This window comes from Zingiber officinale, chromosome 4B (genome assembly GCF_018446385.1).
Source record: "Zingiber officinale cultivar Zhangliang chromosome 4B, Zo_v1.1, whole genome shotgun sequence".
Taxonomy (NCBI): domain Eukaryota; kingdom Viridiplantae; phylum Streptophyta; class Magnoliopsida; order Zingiberales; family Zingiberaceae; genus Zingiber; species Zingiber officinale.
The window spans coordinates 20,509,066-20,525,820 of NC_055993.1; the positions used below are offsets into that span (position 1 = coordinate 20,509,066).

The 16,755-nt window shown below is 39.7% G+C and overlaps 1 protein-coding gene across 1 annotated transcript in view; it reads left to right on the forward strand.

Annotated features, from left to right (window-relative positions):
- Window positions 1-1,293: 1,293 nt before the first annotated feature.
- LOC121974837 (auxin response factor 12-like) overlaps window positions 1,294-16,755 on the forward strand; it is a 42,305-nt gene continuing 26,843 nt past the window's right edge. The window contains exons 1-11 of the mRNA XM_042526096.1: window positions 1,294-1,683; window positions 1,753-1,826; window positions 1,913-2,028; window positions 2,148-2,246; window positions 2,336-2,392; window positions 2,471-2,626; window positions 2,732-2,816; window positions 3,854-3,944; window positions 4,034-4,198; window positions 4,276-4,398; window positions 4,516-4,591. Of these exons, the coding sequence (XP_042382030.1) occupies window positions 1,784-1,826; window positions 1,913-2,028; window positions 2,148-2,246; window positions 2,336-2,392; window positions 2,471-2,626; window positions 2,732-2,816; window positions 3,854-3,944; window positions 4,034-4,198; window positions 4,276-4,398; window positions 4,516-4,591 (1,011 nt within the window). The 5' untranslated portion in view covers window positions 1,294-1,683; window positions 1,753-1,783. The remainder of the gene's footprint in view (window positions 1,684-1,752; window positions 1,827-1,912; window positions 2,029-2,147; window positions 2,247-2,335; window positions 2,393-2,470; window positions 2,627-2,731; window positions 2,817-3,853; window positions 3,945-4,033; window positions 4,199-4,275; window positions 4,399-4,515; window positions 4,592-16,755) is intronic.

Here is a 16,755-nt window from a genome sequence, read left to right on the forward strand (position 1 = left end):
TATTTGATGGATTGTCCATAAATATTCTTTTGATGTCTGCGATGGCATTTTGATTTTCGGTCAACAAGAATTCGTCGCACGTGACGTCTGGGTCCATCGTCTGGCGCATCTATCTGTGCATGATATGAACCATCTGGTCCAATTGTTGACCTGCCTCTCTAATCTCACTCTTATTGGTCATCTCACCCGGCATTAACAGCGCCCGCACCGAGGAATCCGACTGGATTCCACTCCCTACTCTTACCCTGCACCCAGTCACCCGCCCACGCACCTTGCACGACCGATCCTCCGTCAACCTCATCCACACGCACGACGACACGGTGGGGAGGTTACCAGTACGATCGGTGACCCAATCCGATGTGCACGGGCAGCACAGGACCTTGACTGCGCCCCATGACCGGACCCACCAACCACTTCCGCCCACGTGATCCCAGGTGTGATCACCCTACCGGACCCACCACCGCGTCGACACTTCCTGCCGAGGCCATCCCGCACTCCCTGATTCGGTAACGTCACCGCGCTTACAGCGACCCGCACCTTCGCGAATCCGACACGCGGACACGGTGGGCCCGCTCGGCAGCGCAATAATTCGTGCAGCGGTGGGCCCCGTCGCGTCCGCATACGAGTGCCTTGCGTTTCCGCAGAGTTGGGGGCATTTGGGGGATTCCGAAAGTTAAGCGGAGCCTCCTCGGGACGTGGTGTGTCCGTGCGGCGAGCTGACTGCCACCGCCACTGCCACCGGATAAAAACTAGCGCGCTACCTGCACGTTGAGATGCTACGCGTACGGCTTACGGGCAGAATGAGAGCGTGACAAACGTCCCGTCACATCACAATTTTCTATTCCCGCGACCCTACTGCAGCGCCGACGGAGATATTGTGGGTACGGCCACCTTCAGTACACCAAAAAAGTGGTAGGCCAATCGCCGGAATCCCACAGGAACGGTCCGGATCAATTGGCGCCCGCTTGGACGTTGGGGATTGCTGCTGTGAAATTTTATCTTTTTTTGCCTATTCTTTGTGAAAGAATCTATTAGAACTGAAGTGGGTCCGCTCCTTCTTCACGTCAACATCCAATGACAAGTAAGGTAAAATCAAAAGGAGGGAAAAACGGTGTGCGCAGCGCTACCAAAATAAAGAGCTAAATGAAATGAAATATGAGCCGTTCGATTTGAGTTCTGGATAATCCGATGTTGATTATAATGTCACGCATATAGATTTTATGAGGTGGAAGGCAGGTATTTTTTTATTAATTTGAATTTTGCGGGCGAGGGTAACCATGAAATTTCGCAATCTTACTTGATTTGATGATATCGTCGTTCATCCGTCGCTGGCCACTCTGTTGCTTTACTGCGTTGGGTTCAGAGATTCTTGGAGGGCTCGGGCGAGGTGGATTCCCATGGCGACCTCGAAGAACGAGAGCTTCTCCGAGCTCGGATGAGCCCCCCTCCCTACCCCGCCAACGAATGCGCGTCCACGACGTCACCCTGTTCGGCGCCGTGAAGGTTGTCGCTTGCTCGCGTCACTTCTTTCTTACGGGGAATGCGTCGCTCTAAGTTATTTTAGGCATGTCAACCCAGCCTTCGCCTTGCCTCTGCGATGCTTGTCTTTACTAGTCGCCACTTCTCGGAGTTAGGGCTGCAATGACGTTGTTTTGGCAGTTTGAAGAGCTTTTGAAACCCTAGGTTAGTTCATGATTGCTTCTTTGGAGCTTCACTTCTAGGCATTGAGTTATGTGGTCCATGAAGTGGCAGGTGAGGTATTGATTAAAGTGGTCCGTAAAAGATGAAGCTTTCGACCGTAGGTATTGGCGAGCAAGCACAGGAAGGTGCTTTTTTAATCGCTTTTATCTTGTGTATTCGTTTAGTCGTCGTGCTAACATACGTGACCTTGGTCTTCGTGGTGTTATATTAGCTGAGGAGAAGAGATGCTTGAATTCGGAGCTCTGGCATGCCTGCGCCGGACCACTTGTATGTTTGCCGACGGCCGGTACTAGGGTGGTCTACTTTCCTCAGGGTCATAGCGAGCAGGTAAAATTGTGCAAATGTGTTTTTATTTTTAAATTTTTAAAAATGTTTTTACCACCTGCGAGAAGAAGTAGATGCTGACATACTATTATTTTTTTTATTCAATGTCGTCTTTAATTAAGGTAGCGGTTTCCACAAACAAGGAAGTCGAGGGACATATTCCTAATTATCCAAGTTTGCCTCCTCAGTTGTTTTGCCAACTTCACAATGTAACAATGCATGTGAGTTCATGAATTTATTATCTAGTCACACGTCAATATTCATTTCAGAATGAACAATCTATGTAATTAATGGATATTACAAATTATAGGCAGATGCTGAAACTGACGAAGTTTATGCTCAGATGACTCTGCAACCTTTAAGCTTGGTAAATTAGTTGAGATAAGCAGTTCCTATGGTCAATTTAGTTTAATGTTGGAAAAATTGTACATTGTATCATCTGCAGCAAGAACAGAAAGATGCATATTTTCCAATCGAGATGGGTGTTCTGAGCAAGCAGCCAACAAACTATTTCTGCAAAACATTAACTGCAAGTGATACCAGCACTCATGGAGGATTTTCTGTCCCTCGCCGTGCAGCTGAGAAAGTGTTTCCACCACTGGTACGTGGGTTAGACATAGAAGCAAATTGCATTGTTCTTATGGCAATTTATTGGAATCAGCAGAGAAATTAAGTTATTCATTGTTGCAATTTCACTGTATTATAGGATTTCTCCCAACAGCCACCAGCTCAGGAACTTATTGCACGTGATCTTCATGATTTTGAGTGGAAGTTTCGGCACATTTACCGAGGTAAGTGGAATGGAGTTCTAATCTCAGTTTATTTGCAGTAAATTAACCAGAAATACTACTCAAATCAGCAACATATGTTCTGTTATTAAGGCAATTTCTGCTGTCAGAAAATCCATATATGATTCTTGTGGCTTTGTGTTCCACTGATAAAATGTGCTTTATTTGCCTGTGAAAAATGATCATACAAAGCCTGAATACTATTTCAGCATAATTGATGTTCCCTTTATGTTACATGATTACCACTTCCCTTATTATTATCATTCAAAAAGGCAAGAGAAACAATGCTTTTCATGTCAAAGAAATGATGTATTAGGACCTCTGACATAAAAGGAAATCTCCTTTGGAAGTTTGTATTGGGAAATGAATAAGTCACAATCTTTTCTTATCCATATGATTATATGAACACCAATTTTTTGTTGATTCCAATGGCCATGTTGGAGAAGAATGAGATTGTAAGCTACTGAGTTGATGCAGCTCTGACATCCTTATGATAAAGAAACTTTTGCTTTGGAGAAGTATGGCTCCAATTGTATTATTGTTATCTATATTGACATTCTTCATTAATCTTACTTTGATATATCTGCTTCTTATTAATTTAGAAACTCAGTATTCTCTCACTTTCACGAATCCTCGTATCTGCTTTGTCATATTTATTAATATAATCTTCAGTTCTAATTATGCATTATGATGCAGCATGTGATGATCTTGTCTGAAGCTTAGAGAGAAACTAAATCAATTAGACATACTTGATACTAGATGATTTACAAATCTTCATAGTCAATTTCTTCAAAATTGATTGTTGTTTGTTAAAGATCCTTTTGAGTTTTGCTCCCCACTGAGATCCTGGAATAATTAGAACTGAGTCATTAATTTCTTAACAACTTTATTGTTTTACAGGCCTTTAATTTAATTTTGGAGATATAACTATTAGACCCCTCAAATTCAGCTGCAACTATGGCAACAATCCAGTCTCTCTGTTTAGCTTCTGAATAAGTTGTTTTATTGAATCATCCTAATTTTTTACTTGATGATTGCAGGTCAACCAAAAAGGCATCTTCTGACCACAGGTTGGAGTGTGTTCATTAGTGCTAAGAGATTAATTGCCGGTGATTCTGTTCTTTTTATCTGGTCTGCATAATTTTTCTTCTGCTTTCTGTGAGGTTTCAGATAAAATTTTCTCTACTTCTTTCAATAAAAATTGTTTTTCTTACATATAGGAATGAGAAGAATCAGCTTTTGTTGGGAATAAGGCGTGCAAGTCGACCACAAACTGTGATGCCATCTTCAGTTTTATCAAGTGACAGCATGCACATAGGGCTCCTTGCTGCTGCAGCTCATGCTGCCTCTACGAACAGTCATTTTACTGTATTCTATAACCCAAGGTAGCTACAATAGTTTGTACATATCACTTTTCTGTATCAGGGTGCTCACTAAAATAATTTCCCTATTTTTAATACAGGGCAAGTCCATCTGAGTTTATGATACCACTTTCCAAGTACATCAAGGCTGTTTTTCATATGCGTGTTTCTGTTGGTATGCGATTCCGAATGCTTTTTGAGACAGAAGAATGCAGTGTTCGCAGGTGAAATATTATGTTTCTTTGCATTTGATTGAAATACGCTAGTATAATTCTGAAGTCTAGCCAAGTTGATTCCCTTGCATAAACAGCTTTTCTTATTTCAATTTGTACTAAGCGAAGGTACATGGGAACAATTACTAGCATAAGCGATTTGGATCCTGTACGTTGGCCAAATTCTCATTGGAGGTCAGTGAAGGTAAATCTTATACTCTGGTTTCTGTTTATTATGTTAAGTTTTTTGAATTGTTTGATGATTGTTAATTGGGAGATGGTGAGGTCTATTTATGAATTTATTGTTTGTGTTGTCTTTCTATAAGTTTATTATCAATCTCCTTAATCCACGCAAGGAATCAAAGAAAAAAGTCATCAATGTGAAATTTGAAATGATTGGCAATTGTTCTATTTTGGTATGATATTTTTAATTTGGTAGAAGTTTAATGGGAAAGTTGTATTTTTAATATTTATTTCTTTGAGTTCGAGTCTATAAAAATAGTGCCACCTTAATATACAAGGTTGAGTCTATAAAAGAAGTGTCATGTTAATAAACTGATCATCTTTCAGTCAAAACTTTAGTTTGATTAATCTTTATAATAAATTCTTTTTCATCTTTTCTCTGTGAGATAGTTATTCTTGCTAAAGATATTCACTCGTACAAATGTTCTGTGAGTTTTGATTTGAGATTAGGTGTTACATCACTCTTGGTTTTCTCCAATTTTTCTTCTACACTTGCATGTGCTTCTGTTCTTTTATTTTTTTGTACATCATTCTTTTGAAGCATTAAGTTTCTCTAAGTTATTCTTGCAATGACATGCTTGTTCTAGCTGCACTGTTATGCACTAGTATGCAAGCAGGTATATATAGTTTAATATGCCCTCTAACATGTGTCCTAAATTTGGACCTTTTTCCTGACAAGTACCTGTGCTCGCACTTTGAAGAAATCATATTTGACACTAGGATACATATCCATTTTGAAAAAATCACTGTTATTTTGACCTCCTTATATAATATTTGAAAAACTAATGTTAATTTGCTAATCTGCAATTCAAATTCCTGAGCCTGCCATTGTAAACTGGACATGTGAACTGACCAGCATGGTGCCATATGGAGCCTAGCTTTCTTGCAGAGTACACACTTTGATGGTTGATGGATAATGATGTGAGTGCTCTTATATATTATAGCAAAAGGTTATTATGCTCATCTTAGACGCTCCTCACCGCCCGTTTCTAGGTTATGTGAACGGAGGTAAATCACGGGGTTAGCTTTTAGCCGACCATCAAGAGGCTAGGGGGAGGGAGGAGTTGTGAGTGCTCTTATGCATGGAACTTGGATGAGAAACATTCATGAGGATTATCATACTTAATAGTACAAACATGAATGTCAAATTGGATTTTGATTTGCAACCAAAAATAGGAGATACTTCAAACAATTAGGTCACCGCTTTAGAATAATCTTTCATAATAAAAATCTACTTTGTACATTTACAATCATCCTTGTACTCTTGGGACAACTAACTTCAAACCCATTGCCCGTGCTGTTTCCTTGATGTGTTTTGCAGTTGCTTCTGCAACATCAATATAGCTAATAAAATATTTTGTATACTTTGACAGAACTCTACTAAGACCTCATGTGAAAATGAGGTAACCAAACAAGTGAACCACCATCTATTGTCAGTAGCTTAAGTGCTGGGGCTATTACTGAAATGACTGAAACTCAACTACTCAAGTACAATTAAACTACTTGGAGTGGCTACCATTTCTTTGAAGTTTATTTGAGATGGATCACCTAAACTATTGTAAATCTGTAACGGAGATGCAATACCTTTGCAAGGAGTATGCATATGTATGAGTTGAGAGGTATAGGGATTAACTTGCTCATAATTCTGTTGATCATTGAAGTTAATTTACTAACAAAAGCAATGATGAAGGGAAAATTTGGAATACGTATGTGTTGGTAGTTTTGAGAGCATGAAACAAAATCTAAATAATGCGATAACCACTCATAGTGATCTCTCGAAGAATCGCAACCGAAGACGCCGATCGATGAAGAGATTGTCGTTGTCGGAAGCACGATCACGGAACTGTCGGAAAGCGCTTCAAGGTTCACGAGCCAAATCCCAACCTACGGATGTTCTCCCTTTGCTGCCGATCACCTCATTACTTCGATCACCCCGATCCGACCGTCACCGCTCCACCCCTCGATAACGATCGCTTCGACGCCATCTAATATAGCTAGCAAGAATTTACCAACCATGCGCTTGATGGTAGATTAACGGAGGAAGACGGATCGACACCCCGTCTTCCGACGTCAGCATCGATGCAACGCTCAACATCTCCTACTCGTCCAGTCAATTCATAGCGGTCACATAGCACCAATCACGCCACCACATGACTACATGAGCAGATCAGTAAGCCAAAATTAGTCACAAAGACTAAATAAGTCACGTAGACTTTATGAGGATCCAATCACGAAAACCAGAGCGAAATTAGTCACAAAGACCAAATAAGAACATCCATTCCATACATTAGGAAATGTGTTAGCAAGCACAATGAGCATTTAATTGCTAAGAAGATTGTCACACCTTACTTACTACCATGTAACAAATCGTAGACACAAATGTCCATGTAATCTAATCAAAGATATAAACGACTTGCTTTACCCCTGCATTAAATTATTAACATCACGTAAACATCTCAATAGTGACTTATGATAAGATCGAGATTAACTTATAATCTCAAGGGGTTCACATAGTAAACAAGCATGTATTCATTCTCCAACTACACTTATAATCGCCATAGCATATGTGATATGAATCACATGCTAAGATGTTATTCTCTTTACTAAAAAGAGGGCATGTTTTTCTCAAAAATTTAACATTGTACAAATTTTGATGTACCCATAGCCAATAGGAAACATGCTAAAGTAGCAAACACTAATTAGAACTTCAAGTATACAACTAAATAGTCACTTAGGGCAAGATTGAGATTAACTTATAATCTCAAGGTCTCACATAGTAGAGAAGCAGAGATCCATTCTCCTACTATCTTTATTGTCGCTATAGCACATGTGATATAAATCACATACTACGATGTTATTCTTTTTACTCAAAAGAGAGCATGTTTTTTTCAAAAATTTAACATCATACAGATTTCAATCTAAACATATCTAATGTCTAATCCTGAATTCAACATATGAATTCCAATCTAGCCTTAAGAAGATTCAGTAAATGGTGGGTGCATTTACTCCAATCATTACACAAATGATCTCATCTTGACACAAATATCAAGACGACCTTAACTTATGAGTATGTCTCTATTCACAGCTACATAAGCTGTCCCATAAGCAACGGTCTTGCCTCTATTAGTACTTAACAAATAGAGATGATTGTCCATGTGAGTGGACCAATCCCAATTTGCCAACATGCTTATCAAGACTTTTATTCGAATGTAACCAAGACATATACACTGAATAGATCATGACATTTTTCATTTATCAAAATGTCTTTACAATTGTTACATTCTTCGAAGTCCCAAAGACTTCACATGCCCATGAAATGACTTTTTAGTCAATGGCTTAGTAAAAGGATCAGCAAACATATTCCGTGTAGGGATGTACTCAGAATAATCTTTTTCTTGTCAACAATATCCCTTACAAAATTATACTTAATTTCTATATACTTGCCTTTGCTGTGGTATTTGAGATCCTTGAAAAAAGCTATCGCAGCCTGCTGATCCACAAGACACGGATACATGAACAGATTCCACTATCCTCAAAGAATCCTCACGCTTGTAGAACCTTCTAAGCGACAACCTCTTGTGACACCACCGTACATACTCGCCCATCACGACAAGGCTACACAAGCTTGCTTTGCTCCATGAGACGACACCACCATTCAGAAGAAGACATAACCGATGTGGATTTCCGTCATCAAGGTCCCCCGCCTAACTGTATTGAGTAACCACTAAGACTCATATCTGATCCTTGGAAACAGAGGCAATAATCACTCTTTAAGATATCTGAATATCCTCTTCGCCGTGCTTTCCAAGTGTCTCGATCCTGGTTCGACGGAAACGACTAACTAAGCTTAACAACATAGTTTATATCGACGGACACACAACATAGTGTACATCAAACTACCAATAACACTGGTATACGGTTTCTTCTTCATTTCAGCTATTTCCTCAGAGTCTTGGGATACATACTTTTGCTCAAGATGTGCCTTTTGCTATAGGCGTCGATCAATGTTGCAACCGACATATCAGTGTTGCGATCTGAGATATAAGCTTCTCGAGACAAACCCAAAAGCCTCTTCGATCGGTCTCTAACGATCTTCCTAAGATGTACTGTTTTTCCCATATCTATTATGTCAAATCTGTTAAAAGCCAACTTTTCACTTCTATCACACACTTTACGTCACTTCCAATTATTAGCATATCATCAACATATAATGATAAAATGACAAGCTTTCCTTTCCTTTCTTAGTAAACACAATGATCCTCATCGATCATTTCAAAACCATAAGATAATATTACTTCATTAAATCTTATATTCCATTGTCTCGACGCTTTAGCTCATATATAGACTTCAAGTCTCATACTCTTTTCTGGCCTTCAACAACATACTTCCTCTTGCCATATAGATTTTTTCGTCAAGATCGCCATTAAGGAACGCTTTTACATCTATCCGATGTAATTCCATGTCATATCGTGCTACTATAGCTAGATGACACGTATCGACACAAACTTCACAACTGAGAGAATGTCTCTTCAAAGTCAATACCCTCCATTCGGGTATATCCTTTGCGCAATTAATCGAGCCAGATCGATTAATCGATCCATCCGCTTCCTCTATACTTGAGAATCCACTTATTCCACCCCGGCCCGGAGGAAGATCACTAAATCCCAAACTTGATTCTTCTCATCGACTCCATTTCTTCATCCATCGCAACTTTCCATTCTTTTCTAACCGAGCCGCTCAAAGCTTCCTCAACTGCTCGAGGTTCCTCATCATCAACTGGAGAACCATCAATGCCTCATTCTCAATATCAAACCTTCTCCGAGGAATAATCGACGACTACTTCTTCGAAGGTTGGACCGCTGAGAAATCGACTCATTCAGTGGCAAATTACTCCCACTCGGTTGACTAGATTCGGGCATCTCCCGATCCGTTGATAAAGGAACATTATCCTCCTCCTATCTCATATAGAGGAATTGTCTTATCAACTTCACCTCGTGTTGGGAACTCGCTTCTATAAAAGTAGCATCTCTTGACTCTATTTCAGAGACGGTTTACTTGTCGCTCACCAATAAAAACATAACTCATAGTCTCAGTACCTTATAAAGATACACTTCTTATTTCGGTTCAATATTTGTGAGTCTTATCATGAACGTAGGCGGTGACCCCCAAGATCTCAGATTAAAATCTGATCCGTCAACGCCTCATGCTAGTAATGGAACCGACTAAGGCACTTTAAGTATATAGTCGCATTAATAACATCTCCCCAAAAGGAGATCGACAAATTAGATCCGCGCATCATGAACCAACCATTTCAAGAAAAGTCCTATTTCTTCTTTCAAGAACCCCATTTTCATAGCCTCGAGATCACAAATTAGATCGCGCCATCATGACTCCAACCATTTCAAGAAGAGTTCTATTTCTTCTTTCAGAACCCATTTTGCCTGTGGATAGTTATGTCTAATAATCCCTTTCTCATTACATATTATTTTAAACCGATCGGACAAATATTCTCCTCCACGGTCACTGCGCAAGGTTTTAACCTTACGCTCCAATCGATTCTCAACTTCGCTCAAGTAAGTAAAAGCAATCCAATGCTTCAATTGAGAAATCAAATACCACGATCAAACGTGTGAAGTCATCGATAAATGTAATGAAATAAGAATTCCATTTCTAGCCTTCACATTCATCGACCACAAATATCCGAATGAATTAATTGCAATGGTGATTCAGCCCTAATAGCCTTACCAAATGGTTTTCTAGTCTTCTTCCCCAAGACAACGCCACATAGAAAAGTTATCTTAGCACGAGTGCCTAATAGGCCTCCTTAGCTAATTTATTCATTCGCTCGTTCTATATGTCCTAATCTAGCATGCCAAATTTCATCATTAACGATTACTAGTAAGAGCAATGTTTGAAAAACTATTATTATTTCGTTCTACATCAAGAACCATAAAATCATTTGTTACATAATCATATCCAATTAACACAGAGTTAATTCAAGTTCCATATAGCATCAGAACTTAAATCAAGAAGACAATAACGGAATCAGATTCCGACTGACTCGTGAGCATAGGACATCACGTAAAACAAGGTGCCTTCACCACGTAGTCGAGCTTGCAAGTGCCAATTCCTTCGACTTCAACGCATTGCTTCCTCACATATATCCATTGTACGACTACTACATACGTAGCTCGATCACGAGCTACGTGGTTCGTTTCTCGAATCTACAATCCACAAAGGATACGAATCATTAACAACACCCAATATATCGCTGGAAAGAAGACAAAATGGATTTACCTTTTAGCTCAAGACAATCCCGAGCAAACGACCCTTCTTGTCAAATAAAGTAAGTCAACCCGCTTTAGGTTTTCGTCCATTTTTCCTTCTTCTTGATTCGTTTTTCGCATTAGCCCTTTCCTTCCCCTTTCTCGAACCACTTGTTCTTATTCGAACCGAACCTTCAATCAATTCGACCCGAACTCATGATTCAATCCTCTCCGCCTCAAGTTCCATACGACGTGAGACATCGTGAAAGTCTTGATACTCCACTACTGGGTCGTTCTATTTCATTGTCCAATCGTGAAGGGAACGGATAATCGTCGAACTCTATTCATCTAACGATAACCAGCTGCCTTAAGCTTTTCGATCATGCCACCCATCTCCCAGATGTCGAGCCATGGTAACATTCGAGCTACAACTATCAAACTCGATAGTTAGTCGACGGAGCTTACTCGGACCGACTCCACCGTACTTCTCTCAGGGCTAGCCAGACAGCATGAGCCAAAGATAATGGCTCATATTCAAATACCGTGTCATCTATCATCGATTTAATCAATACGCCTTAGCAATGGAATCATTCCTTTCCATTATGTAAGGTCAAGGTGTTCGTCGTTCAGTGAACCATCAACCGCCCTCCAAGAATTGAGTTATAGCCTCTAGAACTTTGTCCTCAAGAACATATCAGATCTCGAGTCAAGGAGTTATCTCATATAATTTCACCACTATTGATATGTTTAGTTTATGAACATAAATAAACACAAATTATTTCATTGTAATTCATATACGTGCAACTATTTATCGACTCAATGTAAATTAGTGTTAGTTTACAAAATCAAGTGATAACATTGTTTCCACTCATCATTTGTATGTTCTAATCTAATCAACACCGAACAATTATATTACACATATCCCAACTAATGAACTAATCATTTAATACGAACTAATCATATTTATATTAACTAATCATATCATGAAACGAACTAATCATTTTCAAGTTAGTTAACATATAACATAACTTTTATTTAATTCGTCGTCATAAAACACGTAAATTATTACATGACTCAAAACCAACGAAATGACATCGCTCGTCAGACATAAACGCGAAATGTAACACTAATAAACTAGATAGCCAGACTACTCCCACTAGACAAACACTAGTGTAGCAAACAACCACCGTCCTTATTAACGGACTTATTTAGATAATCTCGACGGGCAGCTCAGATTCTCTATCATTCATTTCTGGATCTCTTCCTCGAGCATCCTCGTCATCTTCGCACTCTTCGTTCTTCTTCACCTATACGGTGAAGTAGTTCACAAGATTATGACGTCCCTTCATGAAACCCCATACATAGTCCGTTATTATCCCGAGATACTCGCAACGAATGCATCAATGCCTGCATCCTATAATCGTCCCGGAAACTCTTCTCGCTCAAGTTTCCCAAATAGTCTATCCAAATTGCCAACACGTCCGCCGACTCCATAAGGCATTTATACTCTATCTCCGAATCTCCTCCGAGTCGGTTTCACGCCACACTGTCAACGTGGTAATCGTCCGTGTCATCCTAAAAATCGAATTTAAAGTCAAGACAAAACCGACTAACTAGTACAAAAACCAGTAATTCAATTTATACAGCGTACCATCATTATAAATTAAGAAAACAAATCTTCTTTTCGAGAGTTTAAGTCGACCCCATTACTCGCCAATCAGAGTCCTGATGTTAAACTTCTATTGTCCTTATTAGAATTAATCTAATCGACCTATGCTTATGCTATTGTTTAAGCCAATTTGAGTCAATCACAAACTTATTAATCAAACTCGTGTTCGTCGATTCGTCCATTACCCATCGATTAAGTCCGACTCATTAGAACAAATCTATGTTTCGATCAACCGACACAACGGAACTAATCCGTCATTATTGATTAGCCCAACTAATCAAGATCATCCTAATTAATTCAATAATAACCGAGTTAAATCAACAAACAATTGAAGTTTAAGTATCAATCAATTCGTCCGCTTAAATCAATTAATAATTTAAATCAGACCTGAGTTCTAAGGGAGTTGGTCCGATTCCATTTTTAGTAAATTGAACCATAATTATTAAAATATTTATTAATTAATAATACATTTATGTATTTATTTAATTAATAAATATATTTAATTAAAGTTCAACACATATTGTTACGAAAAAAAAATTAAAACACGATCACCTCCAACCTGCGGCTGAGGCTGACCGAGGCTCCCCAGTAACCCAGAACCGACCCGCTCGAGGTGTCCGCTTCTAGGATACAACGACCGACCGTGAATCCGACAAAACATGGTGGTCACGGAGTGGTATCCTCAACTATGCACCTCGCAAGCAAAAGACGCAGCGAGGAGGAAGAAGAAAACGGAGAGCCTTTGTTTTGTTTATATTTTTCACGATCTCGCTCCTTATACGGAGCTGGATCAACCAGAGTTAATGATCTTAATGGTCATTATTAATCGAATAAACGACCACCATATCACCATTATTATTACTCGATTTTATTCATTAATCTCGAATTTAATGCATCCGTCACGAAGAGAAAAGATCTACTGGCAAAATGTCGGTTGCTCCACTGTGGGCAAATTCTGCCTCGACCGGTCCGATATGTGTCACGCCAAAACGAGTCATGGTTCCTGGTTCAAGGCAGATTTGACTCACCCACGCGCTGGAGAGAGCCTCTCCTGATTATTGCTCACATCCTCAACGATGAATTAATATAAACCAACAAAATGCCTTGAAACTTTAATGTGGACTAAAGTCCCATTCACAACGGAGCTTCCTCTTTCATTTCTTCTCCATTCATTTATTCAACAATTTCCCACGAACGGAGATAGGTTATAGACGTAGCAGTCAGCCAAGTATGGATAGGTAGGTTTTTCAATCCTCAAGATCGTGCAGCTTACACACAGACAAGACTGTCCTCGAACTATACCGCTGTCTCGAAGAGTGACAAATCTCACCCAAGACTCTCCCCGATACAACCCGCCTCATGAGTGTATTCTGCTCGCCACGAACACGCTTCGTCTCGTGAGAAGTTCTAAGAATCAGGCTTCCAACTTCACCCCACTTCTTCTCACATATAATCCTCAAGAGTTAGCATACTCTCTCGATCATTAAAAGTCCATCACGACTTCCGGTCTAGTCACCTTCATCGATTATTCCCATGTTGTTTCTAGTCACATTAGTCGCCTTCAACCTAATTTCGGGATCTCCAACAAGATAGTCAAGTCCTCACACCGATCGCCGACAACGACATCGCCCATTCCTCGCGGGAGCTCAGAATCCAATCTCGATTTAATCCTTCGTTAGCAAACCATAGTTATCCTTCGACTTCACATATAAATGATAACTCGCCGAGAGTAGTCCTAATGGTATTATTTCACGATGATACGCTCAGACTTACTATTATACGATAACTCTACGCCGATCGATCATCATCGACTCGTGAATGTATGCAAATTATCACATTTTGCCATCGTGGAATATCTTCTAAGAATCACAGCTTTGACTCTTCACCACATTCACAAGAGCTATAAACTCAAATTCCATCGTGGTTACGATTTTAGAAGATTTCTAAGAAACGACAGACCGCTAAAGTGAAGACATATCCACCATACAGTAGTTTATATCGAGCATCAACTCATGATCGTCAGATCCTTCGATCATACAGGATATCTCAGATAGTGCCCATACTTACGAGTATACCTCAAGTACCTCAAGTTTGTTATCCTTTCCAAAGGCTCAACACCGATTACCAGATATCTACTCACCACCACAGAGGTAAGTCCTGCAGACAATCCATCACATCGACTCAATCACCCGAGAGTACTCTATCCGAGAGATACTTTTACCCCGATTTTCGGATGACGTGACCAGATTCTAAGATTCATTCGCCAACGCAGATCACCTTCGTGAATTTCAAGAATTCACGAATGAGACCCACTAAGAACAAGTCCTTCCGCACTAAGAATTTCGATTCCTATAATCACATCACCAGCCCATGTCTTCATATCAAATCGAGCTTAAACATTTCTGGATCAGATCATCTTATCATTACTTCCAATGATAAATACGCTCTGAGGCACAAGACGGCATAGTCACCGCTTTGTATTATACTATCACATCGATCGATCTCAATCCACATTCCTTCACGGCATTATCAAATTTTTCATGCCACCGCGCTGATGCTTGCTTTAAGTCATATAATGATTTCACCAATCTACAAACCTTGTTTTCCACCCCTAGTACGTAACCCCCAGTTCTCATGAGATTTCTAAATTCCGCTAGAAGATTTTACATCCATTCGATGTATTTCGAGATTCCATAGAGTATGTAGCCAATGGGAAGTTATTCTCGACATCGGATCAAAGGCCTTCTCGTCATTTGCATCCTTCGATTACTATCCTGACCTTATACTTATCAATCGTGTCATTCGACTTCATTTTCTTCTTTAAATTTGCAACCTAGTGGTTTACTTCCTGAGGAAGATCCACAAGTTTCCAAGTGTGATTGCAAGATAAATTCTATCTCGTATCAACGCTCTCCAACAGTTCATCAAGAGCCCATCGCTTCGAGTAACTTCTGGCTCACTCTCCAATCACAAACCGATAAAATCCGATCCATAGGATTTTTCACCCAAATTTTTGTCTAGGCTCAACCTCCATGTTCCTCATCATCTTCTTCTTCTGCCTGTTTTATTCCGCTCGCCTGTGAGGAGCTAGCATTCTCCTGTCTTATACTAAACACACGTCAAGAACAAAGCATTTCATACTGATTATCGAGTTCTTGGTATATCCCAGAGATGTGGACTAATACACAAATCTATACAGTATATAAATAATCAATAGTATTCGTCCTATCTTAATCCTTTTTCGAATCGTGCACCAATACTTGGCAAGACATTTCCACTTTCAGAATTCAGAGGAGGACGCTTGTTCATTCCACAACTCATAAGGACTTTATCTATTTTCTTCCCGGCATCTTATTTAAACCGCTCCTGCCACAGACTCTTCTGCTCAAATGACTCCAGTCAAATTCAGCACATTATCTTCCAGAACTCCATTTTGTGGCGAGGAGTATATGTTGTGTGTCCATCCCATGTTCAAACATCTCAAAGAAAGTGATACATATTCACCGCTTTCATTCTTGAACCACCTTAATTTTCCTATTAAGTTGGTTTTCTATCTCAGAGCAAATTTCTATAGTTTCATCCTTACTTTGAGAATATACACATAAAGTATTTCAGGTTTATCATTTACAAAAGTGATGAAGCATTTACCACACCACATGTCACGCATTTAGTCGCATACCATCGCTGGATTAGGTCAAGTGGCTTCATTACTTTTTCAATACGTCGAAAGGACGACCTTGTCATTTTCGCTCAACACAAATCTCACACTGTGTTGTTTGGTTATGAACGAGGTATGTTGTATATTAATCACCAAATACATCTTAGTTAACATATCCACCACACAAACACGAAGACCAAACATATAAGTAAGAACTCTTTATTTATGCCCAATCACCATTACATCAACTTAAACAACCCAGAGAGATGTCCTTCCTACAAACACTCCAATTCTCCGACCATGCAAGCTTAGTGTGAAGGATCCTGACACTAGATTCTTCCAAATCTTCTAACATACAACACATTGTTCGAGTAAGGTCCTCTCCCGAGGTCATCTTCAAGACTACCTTCCTCGGCCCACGATGTCCGGAGTTGCCTTGCCATTTCCAATTGTTCTTTTTTCAAGTCTGAGCAGCCTCGTTGCAGAACCATGTCTGTGACTTCTGATCAATCCACCATCGTTGCGGTCTGAAC